This window comes from Emydura macquarii, unplaced genomic scaffold (genome assembly GCF_026122565.2).
Source record: "Emydura macquarii macquarii isolate MOO-44397 ecotype Brisbane River unplaced genomic scaffold, CSIRO-AGI_Emac_v2 contig_2422, whole genome shotgun sequence".
NCBI classification, from domain to species: domain Eukaryota; kingdom Metazoa; phylum Chordata; order Testudines; family Chelidae; genus Emydura; species Emydura macquarii.
The window spans coordinates 24,788,096-24,806,415 of record NW_027132559.1 but is presented as its reverse complement, the minus strand read 5'-3'; the positions used below and the strand labels follow the sequence as shown (position 1 = coordinate 24,806,415).

Sequence of the window (18,320 nt, the reverse complement as noted above, 5' to 3'; positions counted from 1 at the left end):
TTAAAATATATGCCAAAAGCCATTCAAAGTACTTGCTTTTCAACTGCATTCTGACACCAAGGATCAACATATTAGAAAAACTGACACACTTAATAAAAATTAAAAAAAAATAAAGAACATACCTTTCTCCTTGTTTCCCACCACTTTTAGGGTTGACAAAAACTAAAAGCGGATGAGTTCCTGGAACCGGAGTGATCTAAAAGTAGGGAATAAAACATGCATTCATTAATGTGTGTTGCATTAAATTTATCCTACAGCAGACAGAAATAAACAAGCTTATTGTAAACTCGGGCTGTGCTCTTATAACTGTAATCCAGTTGGAAATAATTTCACAATTTGCAATAATCCCCTTTTGACTAATTTTCTACAAATTGTGTAATTTATTATTCTCTCTCTACTGTACTGCTGTGCTCTCATTTTAAAGGCAAGTTCCTCTGAAATCAATTCAACATTGGCACTTATAAACTATATTCCTAAATAAAAGAGATACGCACCTGCTGATGCAAGAAATGAATGACTCTGATTTGACAGAGCAGGTATAGCCCATGGCAGAAAAGCAATAAAGATAACATAAGGTCTCAAGAAAAAAAAATCATTTTTTTAAAGTAAAATGAGCATTTCCAGTATGTGTGTATGCACCTAAATTATGTGAAATGTTGAACTTTAAGGTGATTTCACATGTATTTTTTTTCATATCACTAACCCTCACTAATTGAAATGAGATAAAACCATGCATGGTTTTAAAAAAAAGTATAGCTATCAGTACCAATCAGCTCTTTAAAATAACCAAGAAAGAAGAGGAGAAAAAAGAAGATGAGGTAGGAGGAAGAGAACAGAGACAAAGATAGAAATATTGATATTGGAGAAGAGAATGCTCTCTGCCTGCTTCCCCCCCTTCATTTGGGGACTGGACTAGATGACCTCTTGACATGCCTTCCAGTCCTAAGATTCTATGATTCAGAGATGTAATATAATACTTACTGACATCAGTTTTTAGCATAGAAGCAAAACTATCAGCACCTTAATAGACAATATAATTAATCTTCCCTTTCAGTTATTATGGGACACATCCTCATCTGATGTAAATTGTCATAGCTTGACTGACTTAAATGAATTTACAAAAATGTTTTACCAGCTGAAGATCTGCTCTTATATCCCTTTTCAACCCATTAAGCAACACTTTTACATTAAAATTAACAACATCATTTTATACACATATTACATTAAAAAACATATTAAAAGAATGTTAAGGTTGTAAAGTGAAGCACTCAAAAGTTAGCAAAAGCCAGAATTAAGATTGTCCCTGCTCCCAATTGTTGTGCCTGATGCCACACTGACTCCTGGCAGCTGGGAGGAGCAATTGCAGAGAAAGTCCTGTTCAGCCCCTCTAGGCCCAGGCTGGAGCATATTCAGTGCAGATGGAATCTTTGGGGAGTTTATATACTAAACTGTAGCAAGTCTCCACTGAGTATGTGCAAAGTAAGATTTTTTCAGAGGTTTATAAATTGGCCAGATTAGCATGATTTTTGATGGAGACAGCAAAAAGAACATACTGAACAAAATATTCAGGTCCTCTACCAAAATTCAAGTCCTTGCTCCGAAGCATGGAGATGCTAGTGCTTTCCAGTGAAATGATTGTACTATATTTTTTTAAACTAGCAAAATAAAGTATTTCTCCTTAATCTCATTCTCTGCAGCATGGGGTACAGGTCACTCGCTGGTGGATTCTCTGTATCTTGAAGTCTTTAAACCATTATTTGAGGACTTCACTAACTCAGTCATAGGTGAGGAGTCTATTACAGGAGTGGGTGGGGGTGAGGTTCTGTGGCCTGCATTGTGCAGGTCAGACTAGATGATTATAATGCTCCCTTGTGACCTTAAAGTCTATGAGTCTATAAATGGCAGAACCCATTCAGTGAATATTTCCAAAATACTCTGTCTAAGACAGGCATACACTCTGGAGAATTTCAGTTAAAGTTTGGTAATGCAATAAGCAACTGAAAACAGTCTTAAAATGTAAAGTGCGTGCAACTTTACCTACAGACAGCACTACCAGTTCCACCTATAATTATATACCGGGTGGGTCTTATTCTGATCTAAATTACACCAGGGTAAATAGGAGTAACTCCAGTGAAGTCAATGGAGTTACCCAAATGTAAAACCAATACAACATCAGAATCAGGTACAGTATATCTGTACAGAGTATGCACTGGATGTTTGTGCATGAGCATACATTGGATATAAAATTGCAGGATATATTAAGGATTGTCAGATATTTAATTCTTACCTATAATTTTAATCAATTTTAATTGCTTAGTCCAATTCCAATGATGTTTGTTCCTGTGAACTAAGTGTATACCAATGGTGCTCATTGTGACAAAGACGGACTACCTATCTGAAATCCCTTAGGACTCAGGTTAATTAATGAGACTCATCCTAAGGTTACACATGATCTATTACTTCCTCTAATTAGAAATAATAATCCTGATCATTATGCTGGTTAGCTAGAAAGAAGTAAGATTAATGTGCTTAACTATGATTAATAATCTTCTTTAAGTAGCACAGATCTCCTATGCCACTGAGTTACCTGCACATTCTTCTGTGACATGTTTTTTTCTTGATACTTGTCTAAACAAACAAACAAAAAAAATCTCAGAGCTGCAATTATTTCCTTTTCAAAGCTGTTTTTTTTTTTTTTTTTTTTTTTTTTTTAAAGTCCAACCATATTATTGCAGGTAAAAGTTCTTGGACCATCTAAATAGCCTAATAATCAATTTCTATTCTATTCTATTCTGAAAAAATAAGGTCTCTTTCAATTAATTTCTTACAGCTTTTCTAAATGACTTTTCTAAATAATGTAGACATTTCCAGATAATTCAAAATGCAACCTGAAATTTAAATTGAATTAGTGAACGTTTTCATGCCTTACTTTAATTTAAAGAAGGCCTACCTGAAGTTACAGAACATGTCACTTAAATGATCTGGGCTCAATGCTGCAATAGAAGTCTTGCAATTGTTTTCAACAGAAGCATACCAGATATATCCAAATTCCCCCATCTTTAAAATGAGGACCATACTACCAGTGTCACAGGGATTTCGTGGGGATTTGTTAGATAATGTTTATATAGTTTATATTGTTTTGAAAATATAAAACAGTAAATAAATTCTTAAGTATTAAGTTTTCTGATCCAGGTACTAGTCTTCCAAATTAAACTCCCTGAACACCTATTCTGAGTTAAATTACTCATGGAACTTTCAATATTTTAAATGGAGGTGGCAACATTATACAAAATAAATTTTTGTCTTGGATTACTATTGATCCAACAAAGCATAAGCATTTGTTATCTTACTATGTAATTAAAGTAGTAAAAATAGCACATTGACCTTAATTATCCAGCTACAAAAATTTAGCATCAGTTTGTCTTTATGCAAAAAATTACACTACCAATATGAATGGACAACTTACTATATTTATTTAATTTGTTAACCAAATCTGAGTCCTTATATAAACTTCATTAGGAAGCACTATAAAATAAGTTCAAACACTGAAACCCTCACAGGTCTGGAGAATCTCATCAACTCATACATAGACTTTATGACCAAAAGGGAATATCATGATCATCTAGTCTGATCTCCTGCACATCACAGGCCACAGAACCTCACCTACCCACCCTGTAATACACTCATAACCTCTGGCTGAGTTACTGAGGTCCTCAAATCTTCATTTAATGACTCGTACAGAGAATCATAATTTATTCTAGTTCAAACCTGCAAGTGACCTGTGCCCCACATTGTAGAGGAATCATAGAACATTAGGGTTGGAAGGGACCTCAGGAGGTCATCTAGTCCTTTTCTGCAGAACGGCTGCCTAGCCAGTTGGTCCCCAGTCTGTAGCAGTGCATGGGATTCTTCCATCCTCAGTGCAGGACTCTGCACTTGTCCTTGTTGAATCTCATCTTTTTTTTTGTCCCAATTCTCCAATTTGTCTAGGTCAGCAGTTCTCAACTGGTGGTACGTGTACCACCGGTGGTACGCCAAAGAAGGCTGGGTGGTAAGCAAGCCGTACCGCGCTGCCGAATCTGCCGCCGCCGGGATGGCCCTCCCACCTACCCTCGCGAAATTTTGCTGCCGAAAAGGGAAAACAGTGGAAGGGTTTCGGCGGAGGGCATTGTTCCCGCCATGGAGCCCACTGCGAAACCCCGCTGCCGCGAAACCCCGCTACCGCCGCAAGTCCCGGCCCGCCGCCACTGCGAAACCCCGCCGCCGCCGAAAGTCCCCCCCTCCCCTTTTTTCCCCGAGTGGTACTCGGGGAAAAAAAGGTTGAGTACAGCTGGTCTAGGTCATTCTGTATCCTATCCCTACCCTTCAGGGTATCTATCAATCCCTCCAGCTTAGTGTCATCTGCAAACTTGCTGAGGGTGCAATCCATCCCACCCTCCAGATCATCAGGAAGGTGAAAACCCCCCAGGGTCTCTGCCAATCTGACTTGAGGGAGAATTCTTTCCCAACTTCAAATTTGGCAATCAGTTAGACCCTGAACATGTGGGTGAGACTCAGCAGCCAGAAACCCGTGAAAGAATTCTCTGTACTAACTCAGTGCTCTCCCCATCTAGTGTTCCATCTCCAGCCATTGAAGATATTTTCTAATAGCAGTTGCAGATGGACCATATGGCATTTTAGGCAATCTCATCATACCATCCCCTCCATAAACATATCAAGCTCTGTCTTGACATACGTTAGGTTTTTTGCTCCCACTACGTCCCTTTGAAAGCTATTCCAGAATTTCACTCCTTTGATGGTTAATATTGATGGCCAATTTATATACATTTTCTCTTTTGCCAACATTGGCCTTTAACTTAAATGACTCCTCTCCCTCCCTGGTGTTTATCCCTCTGATGTATTTATAGAAAACAATCATATCTCCCCTCAGCCTTTGTTTTCTTAGGCTAAACAAGTCAAGCTTCTTAAATCTCATCTCATAAAGTAAGTTCTCTATTCCCCTAATCATTCTAGTAGCTCTTCTCTGCACCTTTCCCAGTTTGAATTCATCTTTTTTAAACACTGGAGACCAGAATTGCACACATTATTCCAGATGAGGTTTCACTAGTGCCTTGTACAATGGTAACAACATCTCTCTCTCTCTCTACTGGAAATACATCACCTAAAACATCCTAGGATTTCATTAGCCTTTTTTATGGCCATGTCATATTGGCATCTCATAGTCATCCTATGACTGACCAAGTCTTTCTCCTCTTCTGTCACTTCCAATGGATACGTCCAAAGGTTAGCAAAAAAATTTGTTTGTCCCTAAATGAATGACCTTGCATTTAGCACTATTAAATTTCATCCCATTCTATTACTCCAGTTTTCAATGTCATCCAAATTAAATGTGTGATATTCTCAAACTCCTCTGTATTGGCAATACCTCCCAAGTTTGTGACATCCACAAATTTCATTAGCACACTCCAACTTTTTGTGCCAACATCATTAATGAAAATGTTAAATAAGGTTGGTCCCAAGACCGATCATTGAGGAAATCCACTAGTAACCTCCCTCCAGCCTGACAGTACCCCTTTCAGTTTGACTTGTTGTAGTTTCCCCTTTAACAAGTTCCTTATCCATCTTTCGATTTGTGTGTTAATCCCCATCTTTTCCAATTTAACTAATAATTTCCCACATGGAACTGTATCAATGTCTTGCTGAAATCCAAGTAGATTAGATCTAATGAATTTCCTTTGTCTACAAAATCTTTGCAAAAACAGAGATCAGGTTGGTCCATCCCATGAGAACTGCCCTCTGTCTGTGCATGCCTCCCAGTGTTGAATATCCCAAAGCTCTCCTTACAGTACCATTGCCTGAGCCATCTGTTGATCATCATAATCTTGTTTCATTTTTGCTCTCCTCCTCTAGGGACAGTTAGAACCCCACCAAAGATCACCATTTCTTTAGGAATCTTTCCCAGCCTGGCATAGTCTTCCTTGAAGAGTTCCAGAGAGTATATAGCAGTATCATTGTTCCCATATAAAGGACAATCAATGGATTCTTTTCCACTCTGATTAGGATCATTTTCAGCCACAGCCATATTTTCAGACATATGTTAGCTCCAGCAGGCAACTGGGATCAGTTCAGCTGATAGGTCTGTCTGTTCTCCTTAAGAGGGAATCCCAATCCAATCATGTAGTCCTGCCTCTTGCTCGTGTTGGTGCAATTCTCCAGCCTTCCCCTTCATGTTCTTTCCTGCTGCAAGTCTTCTTGTCTTCTGTTCTCACTTTCAATCTTCTGCAAGTCATTCTCTACCCTCTTAGGGCTCCAAACTTTGGCTATCTCCATTGATTCTTCCCCTGTTCTTGTAGGACTAGCCACTTCTCTTTTTTTCCTAGTCCTCCCATTTTCTGTTACTGCCTGCCCCTCCCTTCCATTTTCCAAGTCAGCAAACCTGTTCCTCAGCTCCATTTCTTCTCCACTAGCCAGTCTTTTCATTTGTCCTGTTGTAGTCACATGCTTCTACTGGCCACTAACCTCATCCAGCAGACTACACTCACAGTTTTCTGGTCCAGCTTGCATCTGCAAGTCTTGATTTTTCCCTTCCTCCTCCTTCTCTCCTTCCCTCCATCATCCAGTCAACTCCCCTTCGAAACTTAGTGATAGTTTCTAGCTGCATTTCCAAACCTTGGGTCTTCTCTTTCATCAGCTCTATCAGGTATCACTTCATTCAAATAAAGCACCTTTCAGGTACCCTCTTCAGAATCATATACATCCTGCTGCTTTCTTCCAGTCATCATCATCTCTTCCATTTTTTGGATCCCTATTCCTGCTGCTGCTGCTTTAGCTGTCATAGCCTTCCCCCCTAAGCTTCTGCCAATAAAAGAAAAAAACCCCACAAACACAAAAAACTAAAACAGTACACCACACACTCCCTCCCGCAATCTCCCCAGTTTTCAGCTCTGTTTGCTGGCTCTAAACTTCTCCTACCAGCCTATCCCATTGAATTCACTGATCCATGCCTTCTCAGATCCTCCCCACAGAAAAACCTGGGAGAAGAGAGAGGCCTTGCACCATGACTTGAAGGTCAACAAATCCAGGCCAGACCAACAAAGAAAGTCAATTCCAGAATAAAAAACCCTCTCTGAAAACATCTTGCCTCCAGTCTCCTTTCATGTAAACCAGAGGACTCTTAACTTGAGCACCTCAGTTGATCCCAAATGCTGCAGTATCACGCGGAGACAGGGATCTCTGAAGTACACAGGATGACTCAAGCCATTTAAGACTTTAAAAGTTAAACCAATACCTTAAGCTGCATATAAAAGCTTTTGAAAATTCTAACTCAAACATTCAAGTGGACTCTAATGTGCTACTTGGGTCATGTAGTTCCAAGAAAAATGTTGCAGCTTCCTGGCCAAACAAATAATAAAAATACTTTTCACCACTAGCACTATCAGGGCATCCTAAAGTAGCAAAGAATCCAATAAATCCCCAAAGTTTTGAACCTGCAGGCAAACTCCCTCAACTGAAGGAATAGATATCACCTTTGCTATATCTTCTGGTGTTTCCCTGACCTACCACCATAAAGTCAGGCTTATATGGAAAAAGTCCCAGTGGTCGCACCTTCCACCAAGCTTGAATCGTGATGAGGAACAAAGTATTACTCTTTTATTGTTCATATAGTTCCACATGTGTGCATGGTGCTTTAGAAAATAAATACAAATTAAGTCCCTTCACTCTGTATTAGATGAATGGAAACATAGAGCTAAGTGCTATCTGCTAAGTATGGACAATATGGGCTGTACAGTCATCTATTGAGGGGCCTGAACCATGCTTCAGTCCAGTACTGGTATATTTTTGTGGCTAAAAATATTTTAAAAGGTTGGTTCCACCAGTCTCATTCTAGAGAACCAGGAGTGAGAATCCTACGCAGATGACATTCTTCAAGAAGGAAACATTTACCTTATTGTATGGTAAACTCTAGTATTTTCCAATACTTACAAGTACTGGAAGTATTCATACTGTACTGTGGGAAATGGTTCCTTTTAAAGGTGGCTCAATCTATAAATTTCCATATAAAAAAAATAAAACAATAATCACACCTGAAGACCTTGTCCATCTACAGTGACAGAATTTGCTCTTTGCATCTTGTTCCGTTCTCCCAATTTGTTCATTTGCTGGGGGCAACTCTTTTCCTTTTTCACAGTTGCCTGTCTCTCCTAGAAGAAAAGAACAAAAGGGCATTTTAACTTGGTATAGATTGTTACACTAGCTGACATAGTGGATCCAACTTCTAACCTTTCCACTAGAGGCAAAGATTCAGATCCTGCTTTAGCAAAAATGAGATCTCTGTCAAGTCACTACATGGTATTTGTCTACTTTACACAACATCTATTTATGTGCCTAGATATACCACAGAGGCTAGGCAATAGATAGATGACAACTGTTCAATCACAAAACAAATTAATACAATGACGTGAAAGATAATCTGATATTGTATTATCCCCATCAGCCAGGTCTGGATTCTCTAACGTAGAAGCTAATCACATCAAATCCTAATAATTTAAAATGAAATTCTTTAACAGATCGCTATCTCTAGAAAACTGTTTCTGATGCATGATGGACAGTTTTAAGGACACTTTCATTGGTACTTTCAGGTACTATAATAAATTGACTATATAGATTTAAGAGTAATATTTTCAAATTAACTTTTATAAAAGATAAATGTACAGAGAACATAGCAGGCTGCTAAATTACATCAGAATTTCAAGAGTTGGCAACTTCTGATAATATTGATGCATAGAGTGTACGGGTGGGTGAAAGACAGAGAAGATACAGCTCTTTAGAAAGAGAAATACTGTGAGATTTGGCAACCAGATTTTCAACTGATTACTTAAAATCTGTGTCCCCAATCCTGCGCAGTGCTCCATTAACTGTATATCACTCCACAAGTGCAAAGGGGCTTTAAACTAGCCAGGGGATTAGACTGGCACAGAACTACCTCAGCAGGAAACCTCATGAAGGACACTTTTGTGCCACTGCCCCCAACTGTGCTCAATAAGCAATGTATTAAATGCCACAGTTTATGTTACATACTGGGGCAAATCAATCCCTGGCGTACTTTCAACAAAGCCAATGGGGTTTCACTGCAATTATTTTGTCTCACTCTTTCTAAAACAGTTTAAACTAATTAGTAAGAGATTTTGACACAGATTCTCTGGCATAGCTGACATGCATTCAGCCTAGTACAATGCTTGCACAGCACTATTGTTATTGGGGTTTTGTTGGGGGGGCAACAGTGGCTTTATGCCATCATTGTGTTCTCAAAATCAGGGGCTGGGTAGTGGTCATTCTTGCCCTGGCAGAAATTAGTGTTCCAAGTTGCCTCAGGATGCTCTAAATTGTGCCCGACTCCTATGGCCACAAAGAGATCTTTCCAGCAGCCAGGGATTGTACAATAGCACTCTGACCTCCAAGAGGCACCTGCAGTTGTATAGCACAGAACAGACATAGCACTCGACACTAGCTGGTTATTTTCTCTATACAGGGGAAATCTTCAAGAGGCCAGTTTCCTTTTGGATGCTTTGCACTACAGTACCACTACAATAGGATTATAGTGGGGCACAGAGGCCTTGGACCCCCCAGTCCCAATGTCCATTGTTTACCATCTCTTCTCCCCAATTAGTGGCACTTGGGGGAGTTTTTTGAGACATCAACACACGGTCAGAGGGTTGGCTCCTGCTCTTCCCTTCCCCGTGAAAGAGAAGAGGATCAGTCTGGAAAGAGGGCCAGTCTCTCAGACAGCCCCTCGATATTCAGCTCTAAGGGTTTGATTTCTCAGAGTTTAATGCCCCTTTGCAGGGTTTACCTTCTACCCCTCTTCCTGGGTATATTGCTTTGCTGTCAATCAGGATAGCTTTGGGTGCAGTGCATCTTGCATCTATCTCCTCTAATGGACTGGACTGGACTACCTCTGTTACCCTCAGTCTCTGGGTAGCACAGCCTTCTTTCTGTTCCCAGCCCATTGCTGTAGTAAATTCCCCCTTTTAAACTCCTCCTCCAGGCTGAACAAGCCTTGAGGGTGCATCTCATTAGCATGGAACAGGCTAGGAAGAGCTTGTTAGTCTCCTCCATACCAGTGTGAGGGCATGCTCCTTCACAGGACACAAGAATGTGGACCATAACTTAGTTGTTTTAAATATCAAAGTACATTTAATGCTTATTCAAGGGACAGACTAACAGTGCTGGCCAGGCATTGTACAGCATTGGCAATGCATCTCAGCACTGGCCTGAAAAACACACATTCTCCATGTTGCTCCAGAGACTGCCAACAGTGCATGGTTTTCATGATTTTTTTAAATTGGGACCAAGATAATTTGATTTTCATTTTTTAATCTAATGCAAGAGTTAAATTCTGATATTCATTGCACTAATCCACTGTGCCACTCACTCTAGTATTTTTTAAATAGGAAATCTCTTAGTGCTATGAGTGAACAGAGATACAATTTCAAATATTAAACCAAATCCTGTCCAACAAAAAACACTCTATATACTAAACAACTTTGGAAATAATTATTATCAACATGATCAGTCAAAAATTAATAAGAGCTACATAAAAAGAAAACACCTAAGCAGGATTTTGTAATACCCAGGTGCAAAAGATCAAATATGTCTACTGATGTTGCAGTATTTTCAAATATCAAACCATTTGTAGCTGATATACAAAAATGGTTTACGGACAGAAGTCAAAGGATTGGAGAGAATTCAGACTCTAAACTGTTAAACTGAGCAACATATTGTGTAGTAACTCCAGAAGACTGAAGATAAGGGAAAGGGGTAAAAATCCAACATATAAAGGGGGAAATCATTTCAAAAGAGAAAAAATAAATTATTTTAAAAATAGGTCTATTCCTAATGTGTGCTGCTAAAAAATCTCTTTTTACACCATGCTGTTTCTCAGAGGAAAAGTATTTTTACATTGCTGAGAATGGTCTTAACAAAAGGGATGTTTACCACAATGCCCAAACCTGATCATTATCGATCATTCACAAACTAGAAGCAGCAAGTGATGATTACCTCAAGCACAGTTGTTGGGTTTTTTTTTAATCCCAGCATGAGACACAGATAACAGCACAGCCCTTCAGTCGGCACTATGGCTGATACTTCCCTTTCCAGCAACATCCTTTATCCAGTTTTTATTACTTGTTCTCTAAGACAAACTACAATTCGCCCAACGGAACAAGAAAACTTCTCCTGCACAGTTATACTATAATTTTTTTCCATACACTGGAAACAGAAAAACCCTATAGTCTTTAACTGAAATATATGATTTTTCTATAGTATATCTATACCCAATCAAGTATAATGGAAAATTTATATTCCTGCTATAGAATTCTATTAGATGTTATGAAAATCTACAGAACAGACATTATCTATTATAGTCCTATTATTTTACAGTGATTTCTAAACATTTATATTTATTTTATATTAACTTCTACAGGACTTTCCCACAAGGGATTGCTTTAGTGAATCTAACATTTGCTTTGGAAATGGTGTTGCAATACATCCATCAATGCCAACTGCAACTCTAAATATCACAAATGTCCAGAATCAAAAGTTTCTCTCTATTATCTGGCACCTCCCATCACTTTTCCAAGTGGATATAGGCACAGAACCACGGTGTTTTGCAATGTGCTTAGGATCACGAATTGCCATATTTTGGTCCAGCATATACATAGACTAGCTTATACTGAGCAACCTCTGTACTTCCTGCCATCTCTCTTAGGTACATATAGGATACCAGAGTATGTGTCTCTGAGTGCCAGAAAAGTGTCCCTTCTGTAATGTTTTGGAAGGGGCAGATAAGAGACTGTCCACCTTTTATCCTTCACTCCTGCTGCTAGACACAGGTTTTTTAGGTTCATTGCATCAACAAGGATTTGACCCATAGTATATATACACATTTATACCATGACCTGCATCTTGACCATTTATGGGATATATGCATTAATACAAATATAGGAAAAAAATGTACATTTCACGGCCAAAAAATCTTTTCTCAGATCCCCTGGCACTGATGTTTGTATACGTCTATCAAAGAACATCTAAATGAAGGTTCCTTTCTAATTACAATTAAAAAGGGATTTTTTCAAGAATTGGAATATTACTATTATATCCAAGACTTTATCAGAAACTAAAAAAAAGGCATTTTTAAAAAAAAGAATTTCATAAAATGATCTTTGCATAATGGTGCACAACTTCTAAATTAATGTTAGGCATAGCTGACACTTAAAATAAATGAAATTGCAAAATACAGACATTTATTTTCAAGGTGGCAGACATTTACACAACAACTATTTTCTATTAAAAGATTTTTTGTATTAGGACATACAAAATGAATGATGTAGATGTAAATGATTTTGTCTGATGGACATGGGTGAAGTTGAGTGAAAGTTACACAATGTAGCACTTTGAAAAGTTAATGTACATTTTGATGGCTCAAGGAACCAAATTGTTCTTTTTTTCCTGTCATTCTTCAGGTTAATAACATTCAAAACAACCCTTATAACACCAGGAGGACATTCTAATTCTACCCATTTTTCCACCTTTCATACTCTCTTCTTGTCCCCTTCATCACCCCTTCATCACACTATCCTTTGGCTGTTAGATAGGATGGAATTTTGACCACTCAGGGAGTCACTGCTGATACCATGAAGCATTGCCTCTAGAATGCTCCTGTCCCCTGCTGATTCAAATAAGAGAGAAAGAACCTGAAAACTGAAATAGGTCTTTTGAAATGACAATATAGACCACAACCACTAGGCCAGCCCCAAAATGCACTTTATTGCAAGAAGAATGTTGCAATATCATGACCCTTTTACACTTGTGTATATGTGGACACCTCTGTTACGCACCTCAGGGAGAGAAACTCCTAAACTGGGTAGAGTCTGTTGGAGAAAAAGAAGTTTCAGCTAAAACATTAGAACAATGGGGGGGGGGAGGAGGGAGGGGGAATCCACCAAAAGAAACATTAAGAAACAACAGTCATGAACAAGTAATCAACAAATAAGTAAGCTGGTTTATCTTATTTTTGACATTCTTCCACAAAAATATTTTCTCACAGCATTATGGCTACCACATCATATGATTCATATTTCTGAGAATGAGGCTAAGAACACTTGGTTGCAGATTAAAAGAAAGAATGTTGCCTGAAATAGTGTAAAGAGGCACCTTTTGCTTCTTGTAAATATTTTCCTCTTTTTTTGTCCTTTTAATTTTCTGAATCCTAGTCCAAAGCCAGGAGCTTCTGATAAAAGGCCTTTTTCTACTAATTGGTTAACAAACTATACAGTGTGCACATACTGAAAGAATTTCTGTTCTCTGTTGATATGCAAAGGTATACACTACTACACCTTTTAAAAAATGAAATTATAACATTCAGAAACACTCTGTGCTGCCATATAATGTTACTTACAGACACACTGGCCAAGCGGGGTAACAATGGAACACTGCACCACCCCACATTTGTGGTCCATGGAGCTGAAGGGCAATTGCCCAACATTACCCTCTCTTGCTGAAGGTGAAATTCATCCTGCGGAAAGGGGCCAGCTCAAGTCCTATGCATCACTTAAGCCGTATTATGAAGGTTTAATGTCACCTGAGCAGTGCATATGGCTTGTGCAGTCCACTGGAAGAGGGGTGAATTTCACCCTATAAGACAAGAACAAAGGGCAGCTCTGCCTACTTCCACTAGTGTGTGCAATCAACTGTATTGAAGGCAGCTGATAGATCTAATAGAGGCATGGGAATCTGATCTTCATTAATCTCCAGGAGGAGATCACCAAATAATCCAGCAAAAGCTGTCTCTGTGCTATAAGCATCTTGGAACCCAGACTAATAAGGGTCAAGGAAACCTGAATTATTCATTTATTGTGAGAGCTGTTTTATTACAATAATATTACCCTAACATGAATGGTGAAAGATCAAACACTGGACAGATTGTTGACATCCACATTTTTTTTTTAAAAGCAAGCGGATCTGCTCTTGCACCAGCTGCCCTCATTCCCAAGGGGCTATGCCAGCAACCTGGGATCAGTCAGGTACATAGACATTTGGGCCAAACCTTTCCCTTAGCTACATACCTGTACTGGAGGCAAGACAGGAGACAGTGTCAGAGCTGCTAACAAGGCACTATGCCTCCTGAGGATTCCCTCAACTGTCTGGTTACATTATATATGGGATTGTTTTGCAACAGGAGAGTAGCACAAAGCAGTTGAGCTGTACTGGTGAACGTGACCCAAAAATTGCAGAGGTAAGTTGTTTAGAACATTTTCTCTATTAATATCACTTTCCCTTACACTCTATTGTGTGAGCTATTTTGAGAACAAGGCTTTGTGCAAAATATGGAGCCTGATATTTTTGTTAATTTTTTAGATATCAAATAAAAAGGAGTCTCATTAAGATCACAAACAGTTTTTTCCTGTGTTCATATTTTTGGACCATTGGTGCAAGTTGAAAACAGTTGGCCTTTGACTTTATACCTCACAGTGCACTAGCAATAAGGCCCAAGCCAGCATAGCTCATTACTTTAACTTAAAACCTAAAATAAACTTATACCGTAGTAGCTAATAATACCTGATCCCCTAAGAAAGAAGATACAAACAGAAAAAGTAGATTTAAAATAAACGTGTATTAAAGTACAATGGAAGATGACCTGAAAAACAAATTTAGGAATGGATAACAGTGATGGGACACCCAGGCAGCAAGGTATAATTCAAAATGATTGAATATCTGCCATTTCAATTTATCAGCATCTTATTCGTTTTAACATTGAACTCTGTTTGCAGTTCAGATAATTAGTTGGAAAGATACATTCTTTCCTCCAAGGCAATTATTAATTTCAATCTGACCTCAAAGAAATGAAAACGCTCTTACTGTGGATAAGAACACCATTATATTTTGACTGTTTTACATTTGCAAAGAACAGACTGAAATTTGATACAGTATGATTGAGAAGAAAAAAATTACCTCTACCTGTGTTTTAATCTTACAGTTTCATTATATGGTGTGCAACACTATTATATACATTTTGCTGCATAAGGACATACACAAATAATTCTTACTACTGTAAATAAAAGTTACTTAAATACGGTGAAATTCATCCCTCTGCAGAAGCCTTGAACAAGGCCAATGAATCACTTAACATCTTTTTGGAGCATTTAGATTGCACTTAACAGGCATATAGGCTTTCAGCTAACCCTCTGCCCAAGGGTGATTTTCACCCATACACTGTATATGAGAAGAACAGAATGATCTTGAGATTAAGGCACAGGAATAGGTCCCAGAAGAACTAATTCCCAATTCTGTGACATTTCTTGTCATGTCATTGCGAAGCCACTTACCTTTCCTATGCATCAGTTTTTCCATCTGTAAAATGGAAGTAATATTTACCTACCTCAAAGGAAGGCAATACGAGAGGAAAATATTGTTATCACATATGTAATTATAATAAAAATAGCACTAGCTTGCACTAGTTCAATCTATTTTCTCCATATGCTCAAAGAGAAAGATTGCTAGCACAGCATCAGCATTTGATTTTGAAGCGCATCCTCCTAGCAGCACCATACAAAATCTATTTAGTATAAAGTACATAATGAATGTGTGTCTATGTTTCTGTATCTTAATTCAAAATAGAGAGGAGACTGTTTGTCCAAACAATTCAGCCAAGCAAGGCAGGTTTTTTAGTTGAAAACTTGTTGTCCAAGTTTTCTGCATACTAAACCTTAACTATTTATAGATACACAGTCCTTGTCTCCTGTCATTTACGTCTCTGCCTAACAGTGATGGATCCTAATATAAATCAGCTTTATTCTTTCATCAATGGAAAATACACTTTTAGGTACTTCAGAAAATAACAGAAAGCCATCTTAACTACATGTATGGTGTAACTTGTAGTTTTATATTGTATTGTATGTACATATGTACACACACACACACACGGCCATTCTTCATTTTCCCCCCACTATTTAAATGGATAAAGCTTGCTTTTATAATGTGTATTTTCACCAGATGAAAGAAAATCTGAACTGATTTATCCAAGAGAAAGTAAGAGGTATTCTAAAGTTTCTATTGCAATAACTTTAGGAGTGACCAAATTACTCAGGAATGGCCCAAAAATGAATTAGGCAGACAATCCCACCACACGCTGACTTTATACTGCTTATGGTCCACTTTATAAATTTTATTTCTTTCACTTTCTGATACATCTTAATGTCACTCCACTTTCCCTTTTCTGAAGTTGATTAGTTACTAGGGAAACGATGTGCGGAGTTTCATAATATACCAAGTGTAAAGTCAACGTTCGTAATGGTTTACAATTTGTATCATGATTTGTAAATATACAAAGTTTGGATTATGGTTTTTAAGATCACTTATGTGGATTGAAGTAATTATATACAGCAACTCTGGTGAAGTAAATAAAGTTTCACCAGAATGAAAGTGACAGTAGACCCAGATTCATTAAATATTAATCATATTATCTGTTTTGGTTTGTTTGTTTGTTGTTACTCAAGGAAACATACATGATTTAGAGTGGACAAGACGAAAATCTAATTATTCTATTACTTATTTACATTGATAGAAAGAATGGTGTGGGTGTGCATTGACAGAATGAAACAAAGGCACCAAAATGGAGAAGTCAATACTCCTTTTCTGTTGTGTATAAAAAAGCCATAATGTAAAGAGAAGTCAGGTATTCTTTCTTCTTGGAAACTCATTCATCTCATTCCAATACTCCATTTCTAACCTGGTTGTAGTCTAATTCTATATTCATCCTAGGCTAGGATTCAATTGCGTTAAAGATTTTTAAACTCACTGCCAGTCAACTTTATCATGAACTTTCATTATGTGCATGTAATTAATTGAGTCCAATGAACAATATCAGCACTGAGTTATAGACTTTTCCCCCACCATATAATTAGAATATAATTACCCACAGGATATCAGAATGATGCGAAACCTTTCCTCTAAATGTGCCCTCATTAGGAAACAAGTCTCAATGTACATTTATTTAATCAGTGTGAATTAATTAAAATGTTACTGAAATAAAAGAGGGTGGCAATAAAGTGTATCTGACATCTATTAAAAGACTATCACTTGAGATCTGCATGCACAGTTTATAACTAAAATCATTTAAGTGAAGCAAGAAACTTCACCATGCTATATACAGTATGTACAGAAAACTGAAACTGTGAATATGCCTCATTTTAAAGTAGACAAAAATATGTCTATTAAAACATGTAAAAATTACAGATGAGCCATGATAAAGTGCTGGGTCTTTGTATATGGAATCCTGCAAAGTCTTCTGTGGATCTATACAGTTGTTTTAAAAAATACACGCTGGCAATTCCCAAAATGTGTGTTTCCCATATTTTTCAGCTGAGTACTTTGCCTACTGAATGTATAGGCAGAATCCGATAGGCCTCGTTTTTAATGTTTTGAATGATACTTTGTGCCTGAATGGGAGATTTGAATTTAATGTGTTCCCAAACTCTTCTTCTCTAACTGGCTGTTAGACTCACATGTTTGAGGGGACCTTCTTGCATCCTCTTTGGGAGTGAGCACATTTTTTTTGTTTACATATTTAACAATCTTAACATTTTACTATTGCTCAAAACTGGAGATTTTATGAGAACCTATGAAGTAAAAGTTACATCAGAGCATATCCAAATTACTTCATAATAATTTTGTGTGTCAGAGAATGTGTCACTGAAACCCTGTGGATTACAGAAATTGGTCATGATCCTGAAAGATATTCTTCATGAGTGGCCCCATCAACTTGGTGATAGCTCCATTGAAACCTATGAGGTTCTATGTGGCCACAGGGGTCTTCCTATGCATTGTAACTTGCAGAATTGGGGCACAGACTGTAACCCTTATTGCAAATAATAAATGGGGCTATGATGTATTACAAAGGACATAATTCACTTTAAGGAACATACATCCAGCATACGGAAAGTTTGTAAAATGGCTTGTATGAAACCTGTGATCTAATTGGCTGATTTACTAATACGTAAAAAATAAAAAAGCATCTTGTGTTATTTTGAATGCAAAAGAGTGCATTTTTTAAAAAATGCACAAAATCAGTTATTTTATACTCATATAATTCAAAAACAGCAAATGGATTTTTATCAAACTGTCCCAAACACCTAATTCATGTGCTGAGAACAAGCATAAGAAATTTAGACCAAAGGACAGGAGATGAAAAAAGTCATAAGTGACCTAAAATAAGGAGTTTATAAGTGTCATGTCCATCTTGTACATAATGTTGCACCCAGAGC

General features: G+C 37.8%; 1 protein-coding gene across 1 annotated transcript in view; it reads right to left on the bottom strand.

Moving 5' to 3' along the window:
• The window catches only part of DGKB (diacylglycerol kinase beta), a 471,047-nt gene that overhangs the window by 262,181 nt on the left and 190,546 nt on the right, over positions 1-18,320 (bottom strand). Inside the window, exons 16-17 of the mRNA XM_067562119.1 lie at positions 8,085-8,201; positions 123-196 (exon numbers count right to left, since the gene is read on the bottom strand). Coding sequence (XP_067418220.1) covers positions 123-196; positions 8,085-8,201 — 191 coding nt within the window. The remainder of the gene's footprint in view (positions 1-122; positions 197-8,084; positions 8,202-18,320) is intronic.